At 47.8% G+C, this 15,915-nt stretch overlaps 2 protein-coding genes across 3 annotated transcripts; one reads left to right on the forward strand and one right to left on the reverse strand.

Annotated features, from left to right (window-relative positions):
* The first annotated feature begins 3 nt into the window (after positions 1-3).
* On the forward strand, positions 4-11,891 carry PRPF4 (pre-mRNA splicing tri-snRNP complex factor PRPF4). 2 transcript variants are annotated; one of them, XM_083721408.1, is made up of 14 exons: positions 4-137; positions 1,142-1,319; positions 2,832-3,018; positions 3,121-3,208; positions 3,420-3,499; positions 3,720-3,813; positions 4,264-4,358; positions 4,836-4,894; positions 5,788-5,911; positions 8,000-8,089; positions 8,701-8,823; positions 10,243-10,350; positions 10,755-10,873; positions 11,298-11,891. In XM_083721408.1, the coding sequence occupies exons 1-14, from the start codon at positions 105-107 to the stop codon at positions 11,489-11,491; spliced, it is 1,572 nt and encodes a 523-aa protein (XP_083577534.1). In that variant the 5' UTR covers positions 4-104; the 3' UTR covers positions 11,492-11,891. The 2 variants fall into 2 exon arrangements, with proteins under 2 accessions (XP_083577534.1, XP_083577535.1); XM_083721409.1 differs by having other exon boundaries at positions 26-128.
* Positions 11,892-13,120: 1,229 nt separating this feature from the next.
* RNF183 (ring finger protein 183) lies at positions 13,121-15,864 on the reverse strand. The gene is made up of 2 exons (XM_083721458.1): positions 15,318-15,864; positions 13,121-14,724 (listed from the first exon to the last, which is right to left on the reverse strand). The coding sequence occupies exon 2, from the start codon at positions 14,678-14,680 to the stop codon at positions 14,090-14,092; it is 591 nt and encodes a 196-aa protein (XP_083577584.1). The 5' UTR covers positions 14,681-14,724; positions 15,318-15,864; the 3' UTR covers positions 13,121-14,089.
* Positions 15,865-15,915: the final 51 nt, after the last annotated feature.

Below are 15,915 nucleotides of genomic sequence, written 5' to 3' on the forward strand. Positions count from 1 at the left end.
AGGGCGGGGGATGCCGCTGTGCCGGAAGTGTTTGTGGGGAGCCCGTTGTGTGCGATTCCCCCACTACAGAGCTCCGGTCTGAGAGAAGGGGTTGGGAAAGCGCCATGGCTGCGTCGCGGATCGCCGTGGTGAATAAGGCAGGGAGCTTGAAACTGGGATATAATGTGGTTTCTTAGTTTAAAAAACGTGTACCTTTTCATAGAAATGATAAAATGAAAAATCTGTTTGAAATAGACACCAGTGTCTACTTATTTACTGCAGTGACTAACGTAACCTCACGTCGGTAGTAAAAGTTTTTAAAGCGTAACGGATTGTATCCAACTAAAGCTCAATTCAAGGTTGGACTCATTTGAATTAATGAATATGACTCGCTTGCGGCTGTTAATTTCAGTGGTTCTACTTTTTCAGTGGAGCTGAGTTGGGTGCAACTCAACGCTTCGGCTTCTGCCACAAAAGGCAGAATGTTATGCTTTAAGATTTCTATTATTTCTGCTGACCAGACACACTGAAATGAATAGACATAACCAATTCAAGCCCCTTAGTTTTACTGGGTCCACTCAGAGCAAGATATGGATACAGTCCTTTGCTTTTAAAGTAGCATGATACTCATGGACTAATATGACTGTTCCTGTGGAATATTTTATGTTAGTCACTGTAATAAATATATTACCAAACAGTATAATCCTTAACCGTGTCAGCTCAGAAGAAAGTCCTATTCAGTTCAGTAGGGCTGACTCCCCCAGAGGTGGGCTTAGGGTTTTAGCCTTAATGATGAACAGTATGCTGGGATTCAAAACAAAATTGTCTCATGTACTGTTTGATGGGGTGGGGGCTGTCAGATGTGGGCACATGTCACGAGTCAGGAGTATAGGGGGAGGGGAGCTGGTTGCTGCCTTTTGGCCCTATTCCTTTTCAGCCTCCTTTTCTGCCTCAGTCTGGACTGCTCTCTGCCCCAAGTCTCTTCCTGCTCACTAAAGCCTGTTGCCTCTTCTCCCTCTGACCATGCATCACTGTCCCCCTGGCTCTGAACCTTCTTCCCCAGTTCTCTGCATCAAGCCAGCCTATGACAGCAGGTGGGGGGAAACCCACATTTGCTCTCTTACTTCTCCATGTAGGCTACTGCTGAGTTTCCTTCTTGCAGGGTTCAAAAACAAAGGCTTCAGATGAAGGGGATGCTCCTCCAGCCAAGAAAGCCCCGATTTTCTATGGGAGCTTGGAGGAGAAAGAGCGAGAGCGTCTTCTCAAAGGGGAATCTGGGATGATGGGCAAAGATGCGGTCAAAGCAGCTATTGAGGCTGGCAACATCAATATCACTAGTGGTAAGAGATGGTAATGAGCTGACTGGGAGATGGAAGGAAAAGGATGGAGGGAAGAACTGCTAAGTGGGGCTGATAATTTGTTTAGAATGCTTGTAAGCAGGTCGTTTTCAGCAAATGCTCTCAGAGCTCACAGTTCAATACTAAAATTACAATTAATTCAGGAAGTCCTTTAAAACAAATCACACTAAAACATTACACAGCATAATGGAGATTAAACGAGATGCTGACATAAAACCATGTGCTGCAGTAGAACATCTTAAAAGTCTGTGCAAGCAAAGAAGGCATTCACCTGGTGCTGACAGAATGCCACAACTAAGAAGCCTGTGTCATTGTCCACCATACATCCAAGGGTGGTAGGACCTAGAATAGATATTAATGTTTGGGTGGGTTCATGCGGGAACAGGTAATCTGTCAACTAGCCTGGCCCCAACCCATCTGGGGCTTTGTAGGTCAAAATCTGCACTTTGGCTTGAGCTTGGCAATGAACTTTAATCCAGTGTATCTCTTTAGGACAGGCAAAATAGGTTCCACATGACCAGTCCCATTTATTTGCTTTAACTATAGTTTCCAAGCAATCTTCAAAGACAGCCCCAAGTACAGTGCATTATAGTTATTAGTCCATGGATAAATGTGACCAGGGTATCTTTATCCCAGGGATGCTATCTGTTATACATACAGTGGTACCTCTGGTTACAAACCTAACCTGTTCCAGAGGTCCGTTAGTAACCGGAAACCGCTTGTAACATGAGGCGCGCTTCCGCTAATGGTGCCTCCCACTGCTGCCGCACCACCAGAGCGTGATTTCTGCCCGCATCCTGGGGCAAAGTTCGCAGCAAGGGGCATCTACTTCCGGGTTAGTGGAGTGCGTAACCCAAAGAATTTGTAAGGGGGACGGTTCGCAACACAAGGTACCACTGTAGTTCTTTATAGGAGAAAGCAAGCAAGAGACAAATCCCTGCCCTGAGGTCTTTATAATCTAAGTCTAGATAGGTGTGGCAAGGAGCAAAACACTAGATGAGAAGGAGTGTCACAGGTGGCAGCAGATCAATGTGGGTACACTCTGCTTAGGTTTCATTTCAGGGGAAGAAATGGTTGTTGGCTAGCTGCTGCCCATCTATGGGTCCTTTTTGTTCCCTCTGGATATAAAAATGTGTACTGCCAGTGGCCATAAGAGATTGTGCTCTCTTAACCCCCCCCCCCCCAAGCAATACCTTAATTACATTGTGCCTTTGTATGAATTTTGATTTTAAGCCATTTGGGGAGCCACTTTTGGCTGAAAAGAGGGGTGTAGATCAAAGTCTTAAGCCACAGGCCTCACTGATAACATAAGCTTTGACCTGGACACTCAAGGAGCACAGAGAGGTGACACAACATATACCACATATTGTTACTCTTTGCTTGTGGCTTCATTGGAATGAAGCAAACTTACGAAATGAGGGTCAAGTGTTGAGGCTTTGTAGGGTCCTGTTGGGATTGTATTTCCTATAACTTTTGGCTTTCTACTATGATCAGGAGAAGTTTTTGACTTGGAAGAGCACATCAGCGAGCGCCAGGCAGAGGTCCTGGCAGAGTTTGAGCGCCGGAAGCGGGCCAGGCAAATCAATGTTTCCACAGATGACTCTGAGGTCAAGGCCTGCTTACGAGCCCTCGGGGAGCCCATCACACTTTTTGGAGAGGGCCCTGCAGAAAGGAGGGAGAGGTGAGAGAGGATGAAATTGACTTGCTCTCACTTCCTTTTCCAGTTCATTGATGTGACTCATATAAACAAAGGCAATTTAATCTTTACTTTATTTCTCAACAGGCTACGTAATATTCTGTCTGTGGTTGGCACGGACGCATTGAAGAAGACCAAAAAAGATGATGAGAAGTCCAAGAAATCAAAAGAGGAGGTAATAAATTTTAAAGTGTGTTATGAGTGACAGCAGCTCTGGGGTTTCAAATGGGAGTCTTCACAAACCCTAGGACCTTTTGTATGCACAGCTCACACTTTCCCACTGGGCTCTGACCCTTCCCCTTTCCCCTTAGCTATAAATGTGTGCCCACTATACTAGCCAAGTCTCACAAGAGATTCCCACCCCTTTAATGTTTCCTTTGTCTTAGTATCAGCAAACCTGGTACCACGAAGGACCAAATACTTTGAAGACAGCCAGACTGTGGATCGCCAACTACTCTCTCCCTCGGTAAGGGGCTGGGATTGAGAAATGCTAATGCATACATTGATGAGGCCTTGTATATCTGTTGTCCCTAACTAGAGTGGTGGTGTGGTTGAGAAATGGGGGATTTCAAACCCACCCACCTTCTGCACATGACAGAAGAATTGTCACCATCACAACTAGCAGGCTTCTGCAAGGGTTGAATATGGGCAAGACCTGATTACATTAATTTTTGTCCCCTTCACAGGGCAATGAAGCGATTGGAGGAAGCCCGGCTGCTCAAGGAGGTCCCTGAGGCCACACGGACATCCCAGAAACAGGAGCTGCACAAATCTCTAAGGGTAAGTGGGACCCATCTCTGCTATGACTTAAAAGTTCTGGGCACTGGGCTGCTGCAGCTCAGAAGGCCCCCAAGATGCAGAGGTTCAAATGAGCTTGCAGAAGGCTTCTGTGCCTCTGCTCCTCCTCAGCATAGTTCAATAGTAAATGCTTTGAATGTGGATGATCCCAGGTTGACTCCCTGGCATCTCCATCTCCAAGGACATCTGGACAAGGAAAGATTTCTGCTGGTTGCTTGGAATTCAGCTGCCAGTTCAGAGCACGTAACATTGCACTAAATGGGCCCAACAATTCAGCTCAGTAGAAAACACTACTGGGGGTGAGGTGGGAGAGCAGCCTGGGCAGGAAACGTCATCTCTTTTCTTTACCATCTCAGGGCCATCTCATTTTAGTGAGCCCGTCAGTTCCTCTGGTGGCAAAATATTATCTTTTGTTTTTTGTTTTTCTTTCAGTCTTTGAATAATTTCTGCAGCCAAATTGGGGATGACCGCCCTATCTCCTATTGCAACTTCAGCCCCAACTCCAAGCTCCTGGCTACAGCTTGCTGGTAAACTTTATTCTGCTTTTCATTATTTCCCTCCCAATCCTGCTAAGTTCTCCTATAGTGCACAGGAGAGGCTGCCTGAGCCGTTGAGGGCAGTCATAGACTCATAAAATTGTAGCACTGGAAGGGATCCCGAAAGTAATATTGTTCAAGGCCGGCAATTAGCAAGCTCTGGAAGGCTATTGTGGGAGTATTTAGAAAGTGTTAATGCTGTGGGTGCATTTTATCATTTTGTTGAACGTTATTTTTAGACTTGCTATCTTTTGTTTTGTTTTTAGACTTGTTATCTTGCAACTGGCGTGTGTGTTGCTATTGAATTTTGCTTGGTGTTTATATGTTTTTGATTTTTTTTTATTCTTAGCTTCCTTGATTTGTTTTGTTTGGTTGGTTTTGTTTGTAAAACAGAAAGACAAGGGATTGAAAACATTTTAAGATAAAATAAAATGCCAGTCAGTTTTCCTTCTGCCTTTCCTCTCCCAGGAGCGGCCTCTGTAAACTGTGGTCAGTGCCGGATTGTAATCTCATTCACACTTTGCGAGGTATCGTATCTGTTTCCCACCGCACCCATTGCCAAAGCAACCTTCTTTTCTCTTATCTTCCCTCAAATGACTGGAGCAATTATATGGCTGATTAGGAGCATAAGGCTACATGGGTGGGAGGCTGTGAATTTTGAGAGTGGTGCTGTGCAAACCTCTTCTTCTTTTTTTCCACCTTGGGCTTGGGTGAGATGGCATTCCTTTCTCGAAGACAGCCTGGACTCTTAATATTCAGTGTTGGGAGTCATATCCTGTAGGCCCACTGCTTAGCTGCTGACTAATTCAGGGCTTGGGAACGTCAGGCCCGTGAGCCACATGTGGCCCTCACAGCCTCTCTGGCCCTTGGGACTCTCTTCAACTGCACCAACCCTGCTTGGCACCCTCCTTTAGTGTTTTTACTTGGGCGGAATGTGTCCTTGAATTCTGATCAGGCCTGGAAGGAGACTAGAAATGGGAGTGTGAAGGCAGGTAGCCTACTGCACAAAGGGAAAAGCTGCATTTGTTGCTCCATCTTCTTTTGCTTTTGGCCCCTCCCACTATTGGCACGCAGCCATCCTCCATTCAGGCCAGCCAGAGTCATTTTCAGAATTCAAGGATGCAATCCAGGCTGGCAGAAGACACTCAAGAAGGGCGTGAAGCAGGGACAGTGAAGTGTGTGGCCTGAGGGGAAAGAGTGAATTAGTGTGGGAGAATGCCAAGGGACCAAAGTGGAAGGTCTTGAGAGCCACTTTTGGCTTACAGGGCCAAGCTTCCCCACCCCTGCTTTAGCACAAAAACTAAATTTGGAGTGATTCCCAAAGAGTCTCTTCGGAGCAATAGGAAGAGGCCCAGACAGAGGAAGCAAGCTTTAAATTGGCTGGCTCTCAAACTGTCTGTCTGTCTTGTCTGTTCCCAAGGGCACAACACCAACGTTGGAGCCATTGTCTTTCACCCCAAGGCAACCATCTCCCTGGACAAGAAGGACGTTAACCTGGCTTCATGTGCAGCGGATGGCTCTGTCAAACTCTGGAGTCTTGAAAGGTACGCCTGGGCCCAGGAAAAGCAGTTGCTTTCCCTTCCTTATTTTATTGGCTGCTGCGGGTGGTAGAGAAAAATATTAAAGCAGCCCAGAGAATGGCTTCCTGTTTAACTTCCTTCTGCAACAAACAAAAAGCTAACACAAGTGACTGAGGCAGGGGCATGACCACACCATACTTTTAAAGCACGTGGCTCCCCCCCCCCCCCCAAGAATCCTGGGAGCTGTAGTTTGTTACAAGTGCTGGGAATTATAGTCCTGTGTGGGTGAACTATAGTTCCCTGAGTTATTTTGCCATGGGTGCTTTTGGGGCCTGATCCAGCAGTGCTCCTCTCTCCTTATAATGAAGCTTCTTTTCTGTGTTACTGTTTCTAAAGCTTTATAGAGACACAAGTTTGCTTGGCTTATTGGTTGTGTCCCCGGCCCAAACTGTGTGGTGGTGCGGTGGTTTCCCACTTCTCCCCCATGTCATACTTGTCTTACATTTTACACCTCTTGTCTTGCTATGTCCCCTGATAGTAGCACCCAGACAAGCTGGGTTTGTTCCAACAGTCAAGGCACTGTGACTCTTGGGGAAGGCCGTTGATTTTGTCAGTGCCTTATCCAAGGAAACAGAGAGAGAGAGCAGATTCTTTAATTGGGCCTCAGGGAAGAGGTTTATTTCTGCCAGATACTGTTGCTGTGGGCAGAAGCATCAGTGGCGGTAAATTCACACTCCTGTCAGTCTTGGGTGCCTGTGAGGTCATAGAATCATATAATTGTCAAGTTGGAGGGGACCACGAGGGTCATTGAATCCAGCCCCCTGCAATGCAGGAATCTTTTGCTCAAACTCATATTTAGTGATAGATTTTCTCCCACCTGTTGAACTCGAGACCCTCTTTTGCAACAGTGAGCGACCTGTGGCCCATGGGCCTGACTGGGCCTGGCAGGGAACCTGATATGGCCCATAGGGCCGTTTTTGCCAAGCCGCACCTGCCCCACCCCTGACATCTTGGATAATATGGGGCAGGTAAAGACACGGCCACAAAAGGGACAAGTTTTAAAATGTGTTGTTCTGGGACCACTCTGTGGCTTGTTATATTGATGTCAAATTCAAACCCCACTGGGTTAGGCTTCCTTCTGGAGTTCCCTGAGTTCCTTCACCTTTTATTTAAGAAAGTCAGGATTGCGTGTTCAGGACTGGATCATTCCAGCAGCAAGGGGGCTCAATCAAACTGAAGATAGCAGCTACAGTAAGTGGAGCTGGTCTAGTAACTCTGATACTTGAGGAAGTATTAAGATTCCCCCCCTGCCAATGAGGTCACTGTTTCACTATCCGGTCGCTTTCTTTTGGAACACAGTATTGTAGACCCATTGAAATGCATGGACATGGTTAACCTAGGTTCAGTAATTTCACTAGGTCTGCTCTGAAATGAACTTAATTGAATACAACCCCATAGGAAGCTGCTTTATAGCAAGCCAGACTAATTGCCTCTCAAGACCACTGTTGTCTGCTCTGACAGGCAGTGGCTCTCCACAGTTTCAGGTGGGAGGATTTCCCAGCTGTACTTTGAGACCCCAGGGATTGAATCTGGGATTCTTTTGCCTGCAGAGTTTGTCTACCACTGAGCCACAACTGCTCTGCTTGAGCAGTCAGGGTTTTCCCTTCTGTTTTGAGCGCTGGTTTTCCCCTTGGTTGAATTTCAGTGTATATCATTTTAACGGTTTTCCAAATCCAATATTCTTATAAAATTAACTTAATCACTTAGCATCTTTCTTTCTTCCCAGTTTGGCATTAAACATACTGATTCATCACATTACATATTTAAATCCTAAGCCTATCTGATATTTGCAAGTTTTTCCAATTAAGTTAACTTAACATATTTAACTAAATAGTCTTTAAATTTCGTCCATTCCTCCTGGTAATCCTCCTCCTTCTGGTCACAGACTCTTCCAGTCAGGTCTGCGAGCTCCGAAAAGTCCATCATCTTCATCTGCCAATCTTCCACTGTTGGTACTTCTTGTGTTTTCCAAACTGCCTCTTTATTTTAGTCTCACTTATGGGACAGCCAGCACCATCAAGAATTTGCCATGAGATGTTGTGTTTCTTTCAGTGATGAACCAGTGGCTGACATCGAGGGACACACAGTGAGAGTAGCCCGGGTGGCATGGCATCCCTCTGGCAGGTTTCTGGGCACCACCTGGTAAGTCAGAGGAGGGGGTGCAGCCCAAAGGGCCACACGTGGCACCTGGTCTAATTTCTTGTGGGTAGCAAGGAGGAGAATAAATAGGGAAATTATGTGATGGAGAGGGAGGAAGAGCAGAGAGCGGCAGAAAGGAAGAAAAGGGAGTGCCTTCCATTGTTAGTAGTCTCGCTACCACTGGCAATGCCGCCGCCATTGGTTACCTTCGAAAGAATTCTGCCTTTGATAGAAAAACAGTTGTTATCATCCCCTTGTGATATGTTACTTCTTTCCACTCAGCCCATCACTCATTACACAAGATGGAAAGTGAGAGGTCAGAATGGGAGGGAGCTGCAGTTGAAGATCCCAATACTTCCTCAGTGAGATTGGCAACTGAGCAGGGAATTGAATTATGTGTCCTAAATGCTACACATATCCCTGTATCAGTTGGCTGATCGTCTAAGTTTGTGGGGGCCAGGGGCAGATTAGATTAATTCCATGGTCTCAGTTTGGAGTGGAGATAGGATAGACAATCCAGCCACCTGCTTGAACTTCAGGGAGGGGACCTGTTGGGGCCTTGTGAGATATTCATGTGGGTCTTTGTCTCTTCTCCACCTCCCCACTCCCTGCAGCTATGACCACTCTTGGCGCCTGTGGGACCTGGAGGCTCAGGAGGAGATCTTGCACCAGGAGGGGCACAGCAAAGGAGTTTACGACATCGCCTTCCATGTTGATGGCTCCCTTTCTGCCACTGGGTAAATCTACATGCAAGTGCAAGTCCTAACCCTCCTTGGGGGTCTCACTGAGCGAGTATCAGCCAGTCAGTAATGGTGCTCATTCTTGCTAGTTCTAAAATGCCAGAAAAGAGAGAGAACTGGTTGGGATTCTACCTTCAGAAGATTCCACTCAAGTCTTCACTCCTGCAGCTAAAAAGTCACAGGGTGGAAATTCTAATGAGGGAGGGGCCATAGCTTCAATAAGAGTGTCTGCTCTGCATAGAGAAAGTCACAGCTTCAATCCCCAATAGTTATCTCACTGTTTATAATCCTGGAGAGCAGCTGCCAGTCAGTGTAGACACTACTGAATTAGATGGACCAATGTTTTGACTCATTCCAAGGAAACTTCCTTTGTTCCTAATAGCTTGACTGTATTCCTGAGTTTATACTACTCATTAAAATAAAAGTTTCAACTGTTTAGGGTAATATTAACATTTGCCCCATCATTGTTCCAAATCTGCAAATTCTGATCTGGGCAGCTCTTGCTTTAGCTTGTTTGTAATTGAGTCGATCCTTCATTGCCATATAACTATGCTTTGGAACTCCCTGCCTATTGACATTAAGCAAGCTACAGTGGTACCTCTGGTTACGTACTTAATTCGTTCCGGAGGTCCGTTCTTAACCTGAAACTGTTCTTAACCTGAAGCACCACTTTAGCTAATGGGGCCTCCTGCTGCTGCGCCGCCGCCGCACAATTTCTGTTCTCATCCTGAAGCAAAGTTCTTAACCTGAGGTACTATTTCTGGGTTAGCGGAGTCTGTAACCTGAAGCGTATGTAACCTGAAGCATATGTAACCTGAGGTACCACTGTTTATAGTTCTAGGCGCCTGCTGGATCCTTTTTTTTTTTGGCAAGCCTACCCAGGTGCATAATTTAGTTACTTTGTTTTTAAAGTTCTACTTATTTTTATGCGTGTTTATAATGCCAATAGCTTTTATGTATATTTTTTCTTTTTAATTGTTTTGCAGATTTTAGCTATGTTTCACCTACAGTTTTCGTACTCCTCTTAGATAACTTTTTGATTTAAGTGCATTATAAATATTCTAAATCTATACAAACAAAGTGTGCTAATTAGACTTTGCTACATGTGATTTGCCAGGTAGGTCAGATCTGGGTTCTGCTTGCAGAACCTTGGATCTGCAGACAGGAGGTGGTAGTAACATGGGAGGCAATCCGAGCTGCATTGCAGAAAGACTTTGCTCCAGTTTAACAACTGTGGTTCACAGAAGCTCCTTTGGCTCCTGTTTAGTGATGTTAAGAGGCATCCAGCCTAGGTGACAACTATAGAGGAAAGAAGATCCGAAGATGGCTTTAAGTGAAGCCACTTATTCAAAGTGGAAGCACAGGAAGGGGTTTGTGTGAGAAAAATATTGTTTGACATTTTCCTCTTCCTTTCAGTGGCCTTGATGCATTTGGCCGTGTGTGGGATCTGCGCACGGGGCGTTGTATCATGTTTTTGGAGGGTCATCTCAAGGAGATCTATGGGATCAACTTTTCCCCTAACGGGTAAGAACCAATTTGCCATCCCCTCTTGGGGTGCAGGTCTTAATATTGACACACAGACAACTAACTTCTGCTCGGAGTAGATTAATTGAAATTAATGGAACTAATTTAGTCTGCATGCACACAATACATTCAAAGCACATTTCCCACCCCAAATCATCCTGGGAACTTTAGTTTCCCCCTCACAGAGCTTATAATTCCCTATACCCTTAGTAAACTACAGTTCCCAGGATTCTTTGGCAAAGCCATGTGCTTTAAATGTATGATGGGTGCATAGCCTTCCCCCCTCCCTCAATATATTTTATTAAAGCTTTTTCATAATCATGTAGGATTATGAATAGGGCTGAAGCTGGGAACAACCCCCTTGCACGCAAACCCAAATTCCTCCTCTCCCGTACTTCTCATAGGTACCACATTGCCACTGGCAGCGGTGACAACACCTGTAAAGTGTGGGATCTCCGCCAGAGAAAGTGCATCTACACCATCCCTGCCCATCAGAACCTGGTGACCGGAGTGAAGTTTGAACGTAAGTCTCTGCAGCTGCTATGGCCTTTCCCCAGAAACTGAGGATATATAATGGGCTGAAAAGTACCTTTTCTATGGTTTCCAAGTGCAACATAGATTCCCAAGACATGGATATATACCGCTCCCCAACTTCCCCAAATACCCTGGCTCTTGAGAATAGCCTGTATGCTCTGTCACTCGCCCTCCCTCTTCCTGCATCCCCCTGTTCCCTGCTTATGGTTGGCTTCTGGGTAAGGTTTTGGGGAAACTGGTAGCACTCTGGAAGTAGTTGGACTCCCAACTCCATCAGCCCCAGCCAGCATAGCTAATGGTCATGGACGATGGGAGTTGTAGTTCCTCACCCCTGCTGTAAGTGGTGAATCTCTATATTGTCTCCTTAGTCCTCCTCCTCACTTCCTGTTATTTTTCTCTTTCCCACCACCCAGCAAATCATGGCAACTTCCTGCTTACTGGAGCTTACGACAACACAGCCAAGGTCTGGACTCACCCAGGCTCATCCCCGCTGAAAACCTTGGCAGGACACGAGGGCAAAGTCATGGGCTTGGACATCTCCCTGGACGGACAGCTGATTGCCACATGCTCTTATGACAGGACTTTCAAGCTTTGGATGGCAGAGTAGAGGGAAGGAGCATTTCTGCCGGATCCACAGCCAAGGAAGGCAGCCTGCTGTGACTCCCTGGGCCTCCGCCACAGATCAGGGCATGGCTTGATGCGCTTCTGGGATACTGCCCCTTCCTCATACCTGCACACCCTCTGGTCAGGCCAAGCTGAGTTTGAGAACGCCTTTCCTATTGCATTTTGCTGTAGTTGTGTACTCTCCCCTCCCTTCCCTGTGGAACAGGCTTGCATTGATCTAACACCACCAACCTTTAGGAATACCCATGGTGCTAACAGAGCTGGTAGGGTGGGTTGTTCTGGTTGTTATTTGGGAGTGGGGTCACAGCTTCTTCTCACTCGGGCAGAGACTTTTCTTGAAAAATGACACCCTAACATTAAAGCAGAGTGGCTCTTGAAAATGGTGAAGCCTGTGTGGGTTGTGTTTTTGACACATTGTTTCTTGAGCCAAACAGCCTCTGGTGATGGGGTGCCTCCCCTGCCCCACCCCTCAGTGCTCAGCTTTCCTATTATCACTCCTGCATTCATGGACTCATCAAGTTGGTAGGGACCTTAAAGATCATTAGCCCGGGAATGATGAAACCACAGGCCCCCTAAGCCAGATGTGGCCCTCCAGGCTTCCCTGCCTGGCCCTCAGGACTCTCCCCCGGCCACAACCCCCCCCCCCCCGCAAACCATGTTTCACATCCTCCCTGAGAGTTTTTGCCTGGCAGGAATGTGTCCTTTCACTCTGATAATACTTCTTGCTTGCCTAGATGGAGGAGATGGAAGGGCGTGTGTGTATATGGAAACTGGCCTGCTGCACAGAGGTAACATTTACATTAGCTGCCCCACTCACTTTTGCCTCACCCCACCTACCACCAGCATGTGGCACTCAGAAGGTTGCCCAGAACGGAATGAGGTAATTACTGTATTTTTTGCCCTATAGGACGCACTTTTTCCCCTCCAAAAATGAAGGGGAAATGTGTGTGCGTACTATGGGGCAAATGCAGGCTTCGCGGACCTCTCCGCAAGCAGCGGTGCCTCCCCTGCCCCACCCCTCAGTTGCTTGCATGCTGAAGCCTGTGCACGCTGAGATCAGCGCGTCCAGGCTTCGTGGACCTCTCTGCAGCGGGAGCGCTCCCGCTGCTTGCGGAGAGTTGCCTGCATGCTGAAGCCTGCGCGCGCTGAGATCAGCGCGTCCAGGCTTCGCGGACCTCTCAGCAAGCAGCGGGAGCCAGCGCTGGGCTCCCACGGCTTGCAGAGAGCTGCCTGTTTGGCGGCTGGGGTCGGGGGAAGCTTGGGTGGACCTCCCCTGCCCCAGCCCCAGCCCCACGCCTGGGGGGGGGGGAAATAATTCTTTTCCCTTTATTTCCCCCCAAAAAAACTAGGTGCGCCTTATGGGACGGTGCGTCCTATAGGGCGAAAAATACGGTAGGTTGGGGGAAAGGATCTTCCACCCCTGAATTGTCATTTCCTTGTAGGGAAAGGATCTGCAGCCGCCCCACTAATGTTCATTTTGTGTGTCCCTTTCCCAATTCACCCTGTCCTTGCTAAACCTACCTTCTTGCAAGATCCAAAAGATTGCTTTGATCCTATTATCAACCCCCCCACTCTTACAAGCTGACGCAATTTGAAACAAAACACTGCAGCGTAGATACAAAAGTTTTAATGTCACTGCCGTTTGGCCCTCTAACCATTAGTGCATACACCGGGAGTAAAAAAACGTTGAGCATCTGCCTTCATTTTCATACCTGCATGACTTGAGTACACAGCGGACCATCTCCAACCCTGGACAGAGAACAGTTAAGATCTGCAGCCTTGGTGGTTCCACATTCAGCAGTGCAGTCCGTGTTCTCTAGATGTTGGGAACTCTTCATTGGCTGCAGCAGAGGCATTTGGCACAGGGGAAGAGTCCGGTTTGGAGGGTCGGCATAGCTCAGTGGTAGAGTCTTCCAGGTTCAATCCCCAGAATCTCCAGGTAGCAATAAGAGAGGCCACTGCCTGAAACCCTGGAGAGCTGCCACTCAGTGTAGACAGTATGGAGCTAGATGGACCAATGGCCTGACTAATGTCCCTATGTCCCTTTACTCCAAGTATGGGGAAGCTTGGGCCCTCCAGACGTGGTTGTGTTACAGCTCCCATCATGACCAGAGATGATGGGAATTGTAGTTCAGCAACACCTGGAATGAGAAAAGCTCTCCTCTCCACACCTGCTATGTTCCCATTATCCATTTTCACCCTCTTACCCACTTTAGCCAACTTAGGAAGCAGTGAGATTGTTCGTTGAAATGCTCCCACTGCCCTGCCATGTCCTCATCCCCATCCCTATTTTAAAACTCACAAGTAACCCTCAAGGTCAAATCCTGGGACCCAGTGGCAGTCCAAACCATTTTGCTGTCTGGGGCGAAGGACAATTGGCAGCCTCTCTCTTGTTCGATAGGCAGAATCTGACAGAGCTTTGAGTCTTAAATCATAACTCTGGGCAATGTCTTCCAGCACACTTGAGCTGACTTAGAGAACTTAAGGCAGGTTGTGTAGCACACACAAGCTAGTCCTCCCAACACTTTGCTGCTCTACCCTGCTCCCAGCATCTTCCACCTGAGGAGGCTGCTGGTCCCTGTCACCCCCACCCCCAAAAGAACTGCCTGGTCCAAAAGATAGAGAAGATGAGTAGTAAAGTCACACTTAAGATGACAGCCATCAGGTAGGTGAAAATCCGGAGCTGGGGGTTGCAGGCACACGGCCACATTGGGGAGCGGTGGTGGTTGGGCAGGGTTGTAGCAGCAGTGGTAGTGCTGGCTGGGCGGCTTTGCTCACGGTAGCTGTCAATGCTGGGATCTGTCACTGGGCCCAGGTCCAAGGTATAGACCCTGGGCTGGCGGAGGAAGTACCTGCTCTTGCGCTGCTCCTTCAAGCACAGCTGCCGGCCTTCCAGGATGATGTGGTTGGGCTCCAGGCGCAGCAGGCGCAGGATGGCCTCGTTGGTGGGCAGCTCAGTGACGGGCTGGTCAGAGGGGAGGACGGTAGGGTGGCGGCAGAGTGGGCACTGCAAGCGGTTCTGAGCCAGGGAGACCAAGCTGAGATGAGCCAGGCACTCAATGCAGAAGGAATGTTGGCACTGAAGGACCTTGGGGGTGCGGAAAGTGTTGTCGTAAGGGTTCCAGCAGATGGGGCATTCAGCCTCCAGCCCCTGGACCTCCTTCTCAGCCATGGGGAGACCCGTCAGCAACGCAGCCTTCTTTGCTACCTAGGAGACTAAAAAAACAAGGGCAGGTGGAAGCTCAGTGACAGTAATCATACAGCAGCATCAATGCAGTGGAACCTTTCGCCCACAAGATGCAACGATTGGCTTGCCATAGGGCCGTGCTTGCTGAGGCTGATGGGAGTTGTAGTTCTTCAGCATTGGTGGGGGGACAAAGGTCCCCAACATCTGGTTTTTACAGCATCAGCAAATGCAAAGGCAGAGGTCCTCCACCCAAGGGAGTTTGCAGTATGAAGTTTAAGAGTGGAAGCGAGCCCTTCTCTTGCAAAGCAATTGATAAGGCAAGGATGGGAAGATAAACATCCACATCAGAACAGCCTGCTGGATCAGGCCAATGGCAATCTAGCCCAACATCCTCTTCTCACAGCAGCCAACCAGAAATACATGGGAAACCTTGCGCACAGAGCTTAGGTGTCATGGCTAGTAGCCATTGATAGCCTTATCAGAGGAAGCACATAGAGGCTTGTGCTGTAGTGGTAGAGCCACTGCCAGTCGAAGGATCAATGCTCTGACTCTATAGCATAAAGGCAGCTGCCTGTGTCCTACACCCACCCACCCCTGCAAAAAAACAATACCCAAAACCTACCTTGCCTTGAAAAGCAGGAGATGTGGACAGTGTGGCCTCATCCTAACTCAATTCCATCCAGGAACAAGGTTGCTTTTCACACCTGCCAGAAGTCTGATGCATTCTCCCTTCTGCTTCCTTATTCTTTCTTAAGATTGGCGAACAAGTGTGGGTTTGCAGCGGGATCTGAACTGGTCCAAAATGAAGAGAGAGAGAGCCTAGGCAGGAAGATGCTTCCTTTGCTGGTGCTGCTAAACCAAAGGTGCTCACTCTCCTCCTCCCATTCTCAGGGGACTTTGTCTCTTAGGCAGAGCTTGGCATTCTCCTCTGTCAGGTTGGTAAGCAGCTGTTGTTTACTACCAGGGCCTGGCAGCCAATGTGAGAGAACCGGTGGAAGGCCAGCAGGGAAAGCCTCCTGGAAGCCCCAAGTTGACCTATTTTTCAGCACTGCTGCCATTGATTTTAGGTACCTTGGTTTAGGAGCATGGGAGAACAATAAGGCACGCTCCAAGAGGCACAGCAGCATTTGCCTTAAAATCCCAGCACAATTCTCAAAAGCAGTAAGACAGTTTTTCTCTCCTTAACACCTTCCACTGTCTCCTTCTAGTACTGAATTGTA

The sequence above is a fragment of the Podarcis gaigeae genome (assembly GCF_964106915.1).
Source record: "Podarcis gaigeae genome assembly, chromosome: Z".
NCBI classification, from domain to species: Eukaryota; Metazoa; Chordata; class Lepidosauria; order Squamata; family Lacertidae; genus Podarcis; species Podarcis gaigeae.